General features: G+C 40.7%; 1 protein-coding gene across 3 annotated transcripts in view; it reads left to right on the top strand.

Annotated features, from left to right (window-relative positions):
- The window catches only part of ADGRG2 (adhesion G protein-coupled receptor G2), an 84450-nt gene that overhangs the window by 34684 nt on the left and 37280 nt on the right, over positions 1–12486 (top strand). For 2 of the 3 annotated variants that reach the window (XM_077816540.1, XM_077816524.1), the window contains 9 exons: positions 136–177; positions 1752–1823; positions 2308–2328; positions 3183–3239; positions 5998–6068; positions 8326–8399; positions 9823–9862; positions 10011–10045; positions 11999–12096. In XM_077816540.1, the coding sequence (XP_077672666.1) occupies positions 136–177; positions 1752–1823; positions 2308–2328; positions 3183–3239; positions 5998–6068; positions 8326–8399; positions 9823–9862; positions 10011–10045; positions 11999–12096 (510 nt within the window). The remainder of the gene's footprint in view (positions 1–135; positions 178–1751; positions 1824–2307; positions 2329–3182; positions 3240–5997; positions 6069–8325; positions 8400–9822; positions 9863–10010; positions 10046–11998; positions 12097–12486) is intronic. The other variant, XM_077816533.1, reaches the window with a different exon arrangement.

Here is a 12486-nt window from a genome sequence, read left to right as displayed (position 1 = left end):
ATTATTACTGATTCATGCAAGTGCAAACAAGAGGAGAGTCTGAACTAGAAATCGGAAAGTGACTTGCAGCTCATTTATATGACCAGTATTTCACAGGCTTTTTATTAGAAATTCTTGTATTTTTTTTTTCTGCAGAAACTACTAATATCCCTGAATTTAACTTCTCCACAACAGCAGGTAAGGCTGTTATATCCTTGTTAAACTCTATTTTGAGTGGCAGAAAAGGATGATTTTTGAGCTTTGGGAGTCTGAATACGACTTTTTTTATTATGGTATTTCATATGAGCAATCAGTCTTGTTTTATATCGTGTTCATATGATTTCATTGCATATACGTGAAAGTTGAGATTTTAACCCTACAGGCCCTATCATAAAACATGCAGTAACTGAAAGGGATAAATTTAACATTGCTATTGAACCCTATCTTTGAATTTCGTAACTTCTGTCTGATTAAAATGTTCCCATTAATGTACTGTAGTTTTAGCAGCTACTATCTGCTGCACAGATAATCCACAGGCTCCAAAATACCTGAAAGCCTCCAATTCAGCTATTGACAAGGCCCAGCTTGACTCAGTTTATTATATCTGTCAAGATCACACAGTTTGTTTTGATTGGTTGCTGTTATCCAGTGAAGCCTTTAGGATAAGGTAATGGGAGCATGAATTGAGGCCATGATTCAGTAAAGCACAAATCCATTTATCTCACAGAGTAGAACAGGAAGTATGGAACAATCTTTCAGAACAAGAGAGGGCTGTGTGGCCGTAGAACCCGTGTCGTTCTGCTGTACCTGCGTGTGAAAGGGGTAGTATCCCTATGATGAGTTATGCATCTCTAGTATGGAGTGCAGCTCAGACCTGCAGTGGCAGCACGCAAACAGTATTTCTGGTGGTTGGGGCATCAGAGTGTGGAGGGGCAAGGGTTTACGATATGCTGGGCCAGGAACCATGTTTCTTGGAAAAAAAACAAATTGTTTTTAAATTGGTTGAGGATATCAAAACTGAGTTCAAAACAAGTTTGGAAATTAGTATCTTCTAACCTATGTATGAATCTAACAGATTGGGTTATCCTGAGTGGGCTAGGCACTGGCTTTAAACTATTCAGCAGACACAATTTGAATCACAGTGTGAACATAGAATAAAAGAAAATCACAATGATGATGGCCAGCAGGTTTTGCAGGGTTGAGGCATAAAAGCATGTAGATAGCCCCCAAACTTGCTCTATGGCATTTATTGCATCCTTACGATTTATTATTTTCATTATGGTAGCACAGGCAGACTCTAAACAAGATGAGGGCCTCATTGTGCTAAGGCACAGCCTTTTCAGACTACTGCATCCCTGCAGGAGTCTGATGTGTCTTGTGTATCCCCAAGTTTCACCTCACTTAAAAACTAATTGCGTACACAATCAGACACATAAAAATACAATAGTGTCACAAGCACACTATTACTGAAAAACTGCTTACTTTCTCATTTTGTCTATATGAAATTAAGTTTGTACTGACTTCACTAGTGCTTTTTACGTAGCCTGTTGTAAAACTAGGCAAATATATAGATGAGCTGATGTACCCCCAGGGGTATGCGTACCCCTGGTTGAGAACACTAAGGCACTGTATCAACACAGAGAAAGAGACAAATCCATTCTTGTCAGCTTTGTGCTACTATCTAAATTATCTAAACCTGAGTCTTTCTAATGTATTGCTTTTAATACAGTGTTAACTATTTTAATAAATTCAGTTACCTTTATTTCTTTTAGGGAAATTATCTGCAAATATAACCTTCAATGTAACTGATAGTGTTACGCTACCAACTACTGCCAATACGAATGGTAAGTGGCAAACTTATTTTAATTTAAAAAGTGAGCTGAGTGTGTTAGTATTTTTGTAATACTGTATAATGAAGTGAGTTTATAAAATAATTAAAGCTTCACACAATGTTTAAAAAGTGCCCCACAGGCCAGGCATAGAACCTTTTACTTTTGTAAAATAGGTTTAAAACTGTATCATGCAACAATCTAAAGTCACGGCCTTCAGATGGCTGTCCATCTACTAAAGTAAAAAAAAAAAAAAAGTGCATTACATAGATTAGCCCTGTTTATTATGTAGCACAAAAAACATAAACCAGGCTTCCCATTTGGCATGTGATGATAACTTCAGCAGAGAAATCAGGAATTGATTGGGAATGAAGACTGAACTACTGTCTCACCCCAAGAAGTGGTGCCTACACAAAAGGATTGAGGAGGGTTGGTTAAGTAGGGTGTGGAAGCTTGCAGTGTCATTGGCTGAGCTGATTATTGTTTGATTTCTTTGTAGGTATAAGTAGTTGTAAAAATGGTAAGTATGTGACTTACTGTATATGCAAACATATTGTACCATGTGAAAGAAAAAAAATTCATATCACAATAGGATAAAATAATGGGATGAACCAAAAAGAATAGTTTTTGAATCTCATGTGTTCATGAAATAAATAGCCAGAGTAAGACCATCAAAAACACATGATAGTTTTTAAAGTGGTTGAGCACAGTAGTATGTTAAGAGTCTGTTCAAGATATGCTGATTTATATTACATTGTGGTGCATAGTATATTAACCTTATTAGCTTAACTACACATGTTTGTTTAATTTAATATTCAACAACAAAACTGTCCAGATAAATGGGCCTTTTCTTCACTCTTTGCACCTGGAAAGTTGTAATATGGATTACAGAAATGAATGTCTTATTTCATTGTTTAGAGAAGTAGCTGCTTTACCCGACTTTGGATGATGTCTGTCTGTCTATCTAATATGATACTAAATTAACTTCCCATTCTAAGTATAGGGAATCAGTGGCACATTGTCTCAGATACTAGTTTGTGGAAAATATAATTGCTGCTTTGTTTTCTTCTATTAAATGGTGATCGCTAAAATATGTTTTTATTATATATAGCGAGAGTATGTTTATGTGTATGTGTGTAGATATACTATGTAGTTATGCTGGGGGAAGAGACATTACATCTGAATACTGGGACTTAGATACCCTTTGATAGGTGCCTTACAAACACCAATAAAGCATAGATAAAATGTAAAATATTTTGCAAACCTCAAGACATTTAAGTTTATACAGACATTCATCATTTAAAAACATAATATATAAATACATATGTTGAACAAGATTACATTTGAATTCAACTGTATTAATTTTTTTTGCAGAAACAAAACTATCTGATAACAACTTACATAATTTATCAGCCATCTGTAATGATTCAGGTTCGTGGGTTTTTTCCTTAAGTGTATCATATCCAAATATTTATCTCTTCTGAGCAGTGAGGCATACACGCAATATATTTATAAAATCTCTAAAATATCCTAGGTTTGAAATTCTTATATCCTGGTTGCCAACCTAGAAAAAACAAGTATGTAACTTTCTCTTACAAAATCATGTGCAATATTAAAAATAATATTCAAGAAAATATTTTCTGAGTTTGTATTTCACAAGTTTAATACTGAAGGAAAATTATTAAATTTATAATTTCTCTCATCCACATGTAAATGTAAAGTTTACATACTACTAGTACCTATCATTATCAAGCTTAGGAAATGCAAAGAATGCATTTAAAATTGTATTATAATAATAATATCATTAATGTTATTTTAAACCAGGGGTGGGCAAACCATGGCCCACGGACTGGATCCGGCCCCTCAGAGCTTTGGATCCAGCGGATGGGATTACCACCCCCATGGTGCTATGGGCCCCATGCCACTCCGGGAAGCGGCCGGCACCACATCCCTGCGGCCCCTGTTGGGGGGTGGGGAGGGCAGGGTAGAGGGCTCCGCACGCTGCTCTTACCAGTGGATACCTCCCCCGAAGCTCCCATGGGCCGGGAACAGGGAACCTCGGCCAATGGGAGCTTCGAGGGAGGTACCCACAGGCAAGAGCAGTGCACAGCGCCCTCTGCCCCCCCGCCCCCAGGGGCCACAGTGATGTGGTGCCAGCCGCTTCCTGGAGTGGCACGGGGCCGGGGCAGAGACCAGGGCAGGCAGGCAGGGAGCCTGCCCTGGCCCTGGTGCGTGCCACTGCCACCCTGGAGCCGCTCCAGGTAAGCGGCACCAGGCCGGAGCCCGCACCCCGAACTCCTCCTGCACCCTGCACCCCAACCCCCTGCCCTGAGCCCCCTCCCGCATTGTGCACCCCCTCTTGCACCCCAACCCCCTGCCCTGAGCCCCCTCGTATACCCCGCACCCTTTCTCTGCCCCAACCCCTTGCCCTGAGCCCCTTCCTGCACACTGCACCTCCTCCCACACCCCACACTCCCTCCTGCACTCCTACCCCCTGCCCCAGCCTTACATTCATGGCCCTGCATGCAATTTCCCCACCCAGATGTGGCCATCAGGCCAAAAAGTTTGCCCACCTCTGTTTTAAACAGACAGTAAAATAGTGTTATATTTAAAAATAAGGATAAAAAGGAAACAATAGAAAGCATATGTAAGTATTGAGGGAGCACTGTAATATGTTCAAAATTAGATGTATTACACAATACAATACAATATGAAAATTAAAACTAAGGAAACTAAAATTGACAGACTCATAATTAAGAGGGATTTTGAAGAGCCAAGACATAAAAACAAATAAGAGATTTGTTAGGTATATTGGCAGCAGAAAACCTCTTGATGGGTCCACTGGACTATTGGGAAGTAAAGATAGAAATTAAAGAGCGTGAGGACTTTTCAGAGAAACTAAATGATGTCTTTGTATCATTACTGATTCAAAGAAATAATTTAGCTTCTCTGCAAAGACCACACAGTCCGCTGGGAAGATATCTTTTTCCCTTTAGTGACGTTTTTTCAAAGATTGTGAAGTAAAAAAGGAAGGTGCTATGAAAAACTGATAAATTAAAGAACAAGGATCAGTTGATGTACATCCAAGAGCTCTGAATGAAATATCTGAGCATCTATTAGAAGTATAAAATCTCTCATTAAAATTAGCTACTCCAAGTGAAGTTAACAAATGTACTCATTTTTAAAAAAGGATCTAAAGGTCAACTTGGAATTGCAGACCAATAGGCCTTACTTCAGTACCAGGAACAGAGGTTGAAAGATGGATTAGAAAAATACTTATAGAACACTTAGATGAAAGTGATATGATATGGACAAACAAGCATGGCTTCTGGAAAGGAAAAGGGTACTTCTCTAAGCTACTTTGAGCGTGTCAACAAAAGAATGGATAAAGGAGTATTTGTTGGCACATATTTGGATTTTCAAAAATCAAAAAGTTTTGTTAAGGAAATTATCTAGTCATGCATTGAGAGGGAAAGTACCATCATGTTCCCCTGGTACAGAGCTGCCTAAAGATGACATAGCAAGCTGTATATGGTGAGCCTTGAGTGGCGCACAGCTGACGTAGCGACTCATATATGACACTCCCAGTCCCAGTAAATCATGGCTGGTCTAAGAGCCTTTGGAGCCATTGGCTGATGGTTTTAAATTAGAGTAGCCTAAAGGCTGCTCTAATTTACACTGACACTGGACCAGTGCCTAGACTTCCCTATTCCCTTCAGCAACACCCCGACTGGTCACAAGGGGGGACTCATATAGGAGTCACTACATCATCAGTATGCCACTAGAAGATTCCCCCTAAACTAGCCTGAAACATATAGAGCAGATTAAAATTGGGGAAGCAGTATAAAGCTGTCTTTATGCAGCTCAAGGTCTGGGTCACTGTGTGTGCAGTCTAGTTTTTCTATCTTGAAAATGATACAGGAGAAATGGAGTTCAGAGATGGGCAGCAAAAAATATTAGAGACCCAGAGAAACTAAAGATATTGGGAATATTTAGTTTAGGTAGGAAATGAATAAGCATGGCAAAAGAATACAGAATAATGAATGGTACAGAGAAGGTAGATTCAATCCTCTTATTTATCTTCTCACATAATACAAAACAAGTGAAATGTATAGTTCTCAAAATGGTTCTAAATCAAGCAGTTAACCATGAACATTATTATTAACTTTGTTTGTCTTTTTGTATTTAGTTTTCTACATGGGCTCTGTAAAATTTCAGTACAGTGAAAAAAGCAATAACACTTCTGTAAGTGTTGAAATAGTAAGTCCTAAGAATTTTTTTATCCATTCTCCAGTCTATCCATTTAAATTAATCTTATCCTAATATGATTTTTAAAATGTTTTGTAAATTGTTAACTCTTGTATCACAATTTGCTTCACAATCTCTAATGGTTCGTTTGGTACCATATCTATGTAATAGATGCCCGATGTCCCTTTCAGAAAAATGTCCGCTATGTGCAGTAAACCTAGAAATATTAGTTGTTGATGTGATGCTTCCCAGAGGTACCCAGGGCTGTGGTGCACCTTGCTATGACCTGCCTTTAGCATAAGGAAGTCTTGTCTGTGCCTGTTGTGTATCAGCTCCCTTTCTCCACTGACCATGGGCAGCACAAGTGCTCCCCATGAGGCTTCACAGACCCAGCTGTTAATTTACAGGTTAGCAAATGTTACACCTCAGCCCTCGAGTGTCTCCCTGAAGTATCCAGCCTCAGTCCACTGCTTTCAAAGAAACAGTACACCCCAGCTTACCAGTTCCACCTCAGATCACCACTAAACTTAGTACAGAGCATTAAGATAAGTTTGTAGTGAAATCAAGTATAAGTTTATTTAACAAAGCATAGTGATTCAAGTAATAGCAAGTAGAAGTGTTGGAAACAAATATTTACATATAAAATAAAGTAACCCACATTCTAGACTAACCATGTATTGATCACCCAAAGTCCTTCAGTGGTTTAGAGCCAGGCTTGGATGACCCTCCTTACACGAAACAAGCATGCTGTCAGCTTTCCTTCTCAGTGAAGGACTCAGTGTGGTTTTTTGAGATATACCAGTGCTGTCATTCATCTTTATTCATAAATAGGACCCCCTGTTGTTTATTTATTCCTGTAAATTTCCTTTCTTGTAGATTTCACAATCTTGTCTTTTGCCTGTGGCTCAGTATGCAAACAGACCTACACTGGGAGGTGTACAACAGAAAAATGGCCAGACAGAGCGATAGGTGTCAGTTACCTCCCGCCTGAAAAGAGAGTTTCTGGGATATATCACCTCCTGGTGAGAGGGGCAGTGGGTATCCACAGTGGGTCCAGGCTGTGGCCCTGCCCATGCTCCCCCCTGAAGCCAGTGGAGGCTCAGCTTCAGCCGCGGCCTGGAGCTCAGGCTCAGCCAGTGGCTAGGGCAGCCAGGGGCAGCTCAGGCCAGCTGGCGGGTGTCGGGCCCACTATTGTGGCCCAGGGCAGCCAGCAGGGGTTGGACCAGCCAAGTCGGCCCTGGGCAGCTCAGGTATCAGAGACGCCGGTGGTGGTTACGCCAACCGCCTTGGTCTGAGGCAGCTCGGGGTCAGACCCACAGGTGGGGGTCGGGCCAGCTGGGGCAGCTTGGGCTGGCATAGCTGGCATGGCTTGGGCTGGCCCAGGGGTTGGGTCAGGCTGGCCAGGGTCAGGCTGCCCGGGGTGGCTTGGGCAGTCCAGGAGTCAGGCCCGCCAGTGTGGCCTGGGGCGGCCAGTGGGGGTTGGGCCAGCCAGGGTGGCCTGGGGTAGCTCAGGTCTCGGGCCTGCTGGCAGGGGTTGGGCCAGCTGGGAGGCCGGAGCAGCTGGAGTGTGCCAGTTAGCACAGCTTGGGCTGTGGGATGCTTGGGACTCCAGCTGTGGGGAGAGTAGGGACTCGGTGGGGGGAAAGGGGGCCTCGGGTGGAAGGGATGGGGCCAGCGGGCTAGCCTCCCCAAAGGGCGGGTTCACCCGCTGCCCATACGTGGTGACCTCCCTTAACTCCAAGACCTTAAGAACATTGTTTTCCATATAGTTATATAATTCCTTAAATATTCTTAAATATTCCTTAAATATTTTCACTCCATGCATCTGAAGAAGTGGGTTTTTTACCCACAAAAGCTTATGCCCAAATAAATCTGTTAGTCTTTAAGGTGCCACCAGACTCCTTGTTGTTTTTGTGGATACAGACTAACATGGCTACCCTTGTGATACAATGATTATGAATACCCGTGGGTTACTGGTTTTTGGTAGACACCTCACCTGCCACCCTTCGGTGAACTATCCTGCATATATCTGGCCCAGGGGATCCCTCAAAAACCCTATATACCCCCTGTGCTCTCTGCCAACTGGCATCCAGTAGTTCCTGGGTCACAGCTCTTAAGATGTCTGTTAAATCATGTTTTACAGTATGCTCATGATGAGTGCTTTTAACCTTTGCAATTTCAGACTGTTGGGTTGAGTAAGATGTACATTTTAAAAAAATTCTATAAGAATTGTATTTTTAATTATTATTTGAATCTGTGTTTCTAACAGATTGATGATGTAACCAGCAGCCATAAAGTTACAAAATTAATTCCATTTACCACACCTAATCTACAAGAATCAAAGTAAGTAACTTATAATTATCATCATAAGTTGACTCTTCAAATTCTGCTGAATAGTGGTTGTATTTAAGATTAAGCGAGAACTGTTATGTCATCAGTAGGTTTTTCACTTCTCATTATTCCTGTATTTATTCTAGAATGAATAATAGTTTAAGGAATGTATACGGAATTTCAGTATTTTCTCACAGCATGAGTAAAATTTACATTGCTTAGACTATTCTTAGTTTTAGTTTTATGTATTGGTGTTTTGATATTTTACAAATAGTATTATTTGCTATCCTTATTTAGACTCTTATCCTGCAACTTAAGTGGTGCTCCTTATTTAGACTCTTGTCCTGCAAATGCAGGGGTCTATCTTCATGGAGTCCTTTGCAGGATCAGGGCCTTAGTAAGAAAATAACAAAGTGTGTTGAAGCTGTATAAAATTCACCATGTGTACTGACAGGCTGATTAAAGGGAAAAAATCTGATCACTTGTATGTTATCAGCTGTGAATTCAAATGTGGGTGTTCATCAGGAAAACCCAGTTTTGGTCTCATTCTGCTTAGAAAATGAAATATTATTGTGCTTATGATTGCCTACATGAATTTGTCACATTCACCTTGTTCTGTTTTGGACTCTGGTGCCACTTCTTCTTTCATAATATTCCGAAGATATGTACTTTGCTTTCTTTGCAAACATCCAAAACCTTGGTTGGGCAAAACAAAGCTGATAAGATCATTTTCCTGGCCATTACTCTACTCAAATTCCCACCTCTTTGACTCTCTCTGCTGGCTCTTCCTGTTTCACTGCATCAGATTCAAAGTTGGAATAGCATGGGTTTGAGCAAGGTTGAAGTGGTAAGCTAGAGATTGGAATTCAGAAAAATTCCCTTGCAAGTTGGTGCTTATTCTATAGTTGAAGGACAGATCTTGTTTACAGAAGGAGCCTACAGGACTCTTCTGTTCCCATGCCCTGCTTCAATTACAAGTTCTGACTGTGTTCCACATACTTGCTCGTTAGCAGAACATGAGTCAGAAATTGTCTATTGCTCAATATTAAATTACTTTAAAATAAGTGAATTGACGATAATAAAATAAGTTTATGTGGGTGTGATGACAGAGGATTAAACTTAAATTCCTCTGACATTGTCAAGTAGCAAACAGGAATTATAGGGCTTCATCCAAAATGCCAATCAATTCTTTTGTTCACAAATACTGTTTACTACAATATTAGAAATTTGCACCATTAAAGTAATTATACAATTTTAAAATATGATTTTGAGTTAGCATGTTAGGAAATCATTGCCAAGTAAATTTCAAAGAACATTTCAAGAAATATTATATATCTTAACATTCTTTTAGTTCCTACCATTTTAACTTCTGTTAATATCTTCTTTATAAACATAAGTAGAATCCACCATTTATAGTTAACCTTTGCTTTTAAAGAATTTCAGAATTCAACAAAACATTGCAAGAACAAAGTGAGGTAAGCACTTTTATTTGTGTGCCTATTTGTTATTATAGCCATTTGGAAAAGTGAACTTCCTATTTATTTCTGATATTCTCAGTATCTGATGATCAAACATGTTTTCTACTGAAAGAATAATTAACTTTTATTTTATTTTTCCTTACAGTCTTCTGTTATGGAGTGTGCTACAGAAAACCAAAGGTCTGCCATGTTAAAATTTTAAATAATAATTTTACCCCCTAAGATCCTGCACTGTATTGTGTACAAAAAATGGATTTGTAGTAGAACTGACTTCCTAGCTAGTTTGGCTCAGGTGTGGGGCTGATCCTGCCTCAATTGAAGTAAATGGAAACAGGATTGAGGCCCCATGTATACAGACTCGGGGACAGACAGAGAGACCCTGGATCAAATCCTAGTCCCATTGAACTCACCGTGGATTTGTCCCAAAGTGTCAGAGAAGGGAGGAAGATTGGCCAGAGTACATCTTTAGGGACCATTACCAGTAAGTGCAGGTTAGGATAGCTGCCAGGATAGGCTAATTTTCAACATGGTGTGTAACAGGGCAGAGGATCAAGGAACTGTAACTAGCTCCTTGACAGCTTCCTCCCCCACTCCCGCCCCGCTCCTGCCGCAGCTTTGCTCATGCAACATAAAATGCCCAGACTAGCAGGGAGGAAGACCAAAGGGGTGGCACTCAGGATAGAACAGGACATTTGTTCCACCGCCCTGATGCCCAATTTGCCAGTTTGTAGGGGGGTAGCTGATCGTTTTTGGTCACCCACACGTATCCCCAGCCCTGGGTTATAATCCTTTTTCCCTGGGCATGGGCACCATCTTTGCTGGCACTTAATGACTTTCCAGTCTCCCTCTCTGTGAGTTATTGGTCTTGAAGTAGGGTTGCCAACTTTGGTTGGATGTATACCTGGAGGTTTCATCAGATGACAATCTTTAATTAAAGATTAATCTTTAATTTCTGGAGACTCCAGAACAATCCTGGAGGGTTGGCAACCATATCTTGAAGGTGGCATAATTTTGTCTTATGTACTGTGGCAGTATTTCCCAAACTTGGGATGCCGCTTGTTCAGGGAAAGCCCCTGGTGGGCCAGGCGGTTTGTTTACCTGCCGCGTCTGCAGGTTCGGCTGATCGCGGCTCCCACTGGCCGCAGTTCGCCACTGCAGGCTAATGGGGGCTGCAGGAAACGGTGCGGGCTGAGGGATGTACTGGCCACCGTTTCGAGCAGCCCCCATTGGCCTTCCGCGGTGAACTGCGGCCAGTGGGAGCCGTGATCAGCTGAACCTGCGGATGCGGCAGGTAAACAAACCAGCCCGGCCCGCCAGGGGCTTTCCCTGAACAAGCGGTGTTCCAAGTTTGGGAAACACTGTACTGTGGGCCTAGCCAGAATGCTCCTCTGTGGGATCTGGAAGGAGTTTTCCCTCCAGGCAGAACTGGTTGATGTCCTGAGAATATTTTGACTTTTTCATATCTCCTGGGAGGCGTGGATTGGTAGGAAGGACATTTGAATTGTTTCCAATGTTGCTCAGTGTGAGGTAGGGTAGTTGCTGACTGGCATGCTCCTGGGGGATATCTGATTTTGGAAGGGAAGTCTCTTAAATCTAGTGCAGACCAAAGAATTTCTAGTCTCTACCTTCAATTGTATGAGGGGGGCAACTGGTTGGGTCCCACAAATGACATAGAGGTCAGGCAGAGGCTGACTGATTTCTTGTTTGGGGTTATGATGTAAAGCCACAACCTCTTACACTGGCCCCTCATTTTGAGTGGTAAGATTTGGGGGTACTGATCTCATCAGTATTCCTTTGGCTAAACAGAAGTTTCATCTTGTCACTTAAACTCAGTCACTATGTTGTGTCTTCATTCATCTACTTGTCTGTCTTAACTGAGTGCCGTGGAGAATCTGGCCTTAAGACTTAGGTGGCGTCTGTGGAACAAGGAGAGAGTAAACCAGTACAAAGTGATACTTTCTGTCTCTCTATTTTTAAATTGAAAAGGGTAGGTTGTTAGCATAATAATATTCCTCAGATTTGAAAATAGGTTGGGAAAATGGTACTTGAATTCAGATATTGGCAGTATTTTTGTATACAGCATCCAAAGTTAAATCTGTTTCTTGTTTACAATTCATTTTCTTCTCATTGCAGTGTATCAGTCTGCAAGTTTATAATAAAGCTGGCCAAGACTGTTAATATAAGTAGTTTAATAGCACATTTAAAAGACAGAGCAGAAATACACCAAATTGGTAAGTTGTATTTAATATTTAATATATTTTTATTACAGTGTCCCCCTTCAGTCTAAGGATAATAATTTTAAAGATGGCCATGTAAATGTTTTAACAGAAAATATATTTTAAAAATAAAATAAGAGTTTATTACAGTTAGTTGCAGGTACAGTATATGTGAAGTATCTCTCTGCCATGTTTCATATTTTGGATATTTAGATATGGAAATGTATTTAGTGTTTGTATTTATTGGGGAGATTTTCTGTTAGAAAAACTGCTGATTAAGTTTATACAACAAATTAATGAGCGACAGGTTGCCACACTACTTGATAAGGTACAGGTATTTTTATGGTAGTGGGTCATTCTATCTTTTTTTAAAATCACAAGTCATGAAGTTGTTCATTCTACACT

The sequence above is a fragment of the Eretmochelys imbricata genome, chromosome 1 (genome assembly GCF_965152235.1).
Source record: "Eretmochelys imbricata isolate rEreImb1 chromosome 1, rEreImb1.hap1, whole genome shotgun sequence".
NCBI classification, from domain to species: domain Eukaryota; kingdom Metazoa; phylum Chordata; order Testudines; family Cheloniidae; genus Eretmochelys; species Eretmochelys imbricata.
Note: the sequence above shows the minus strand (reverse complement) of the source record. Positions and strands in the feature narration are given on the sequence as shown.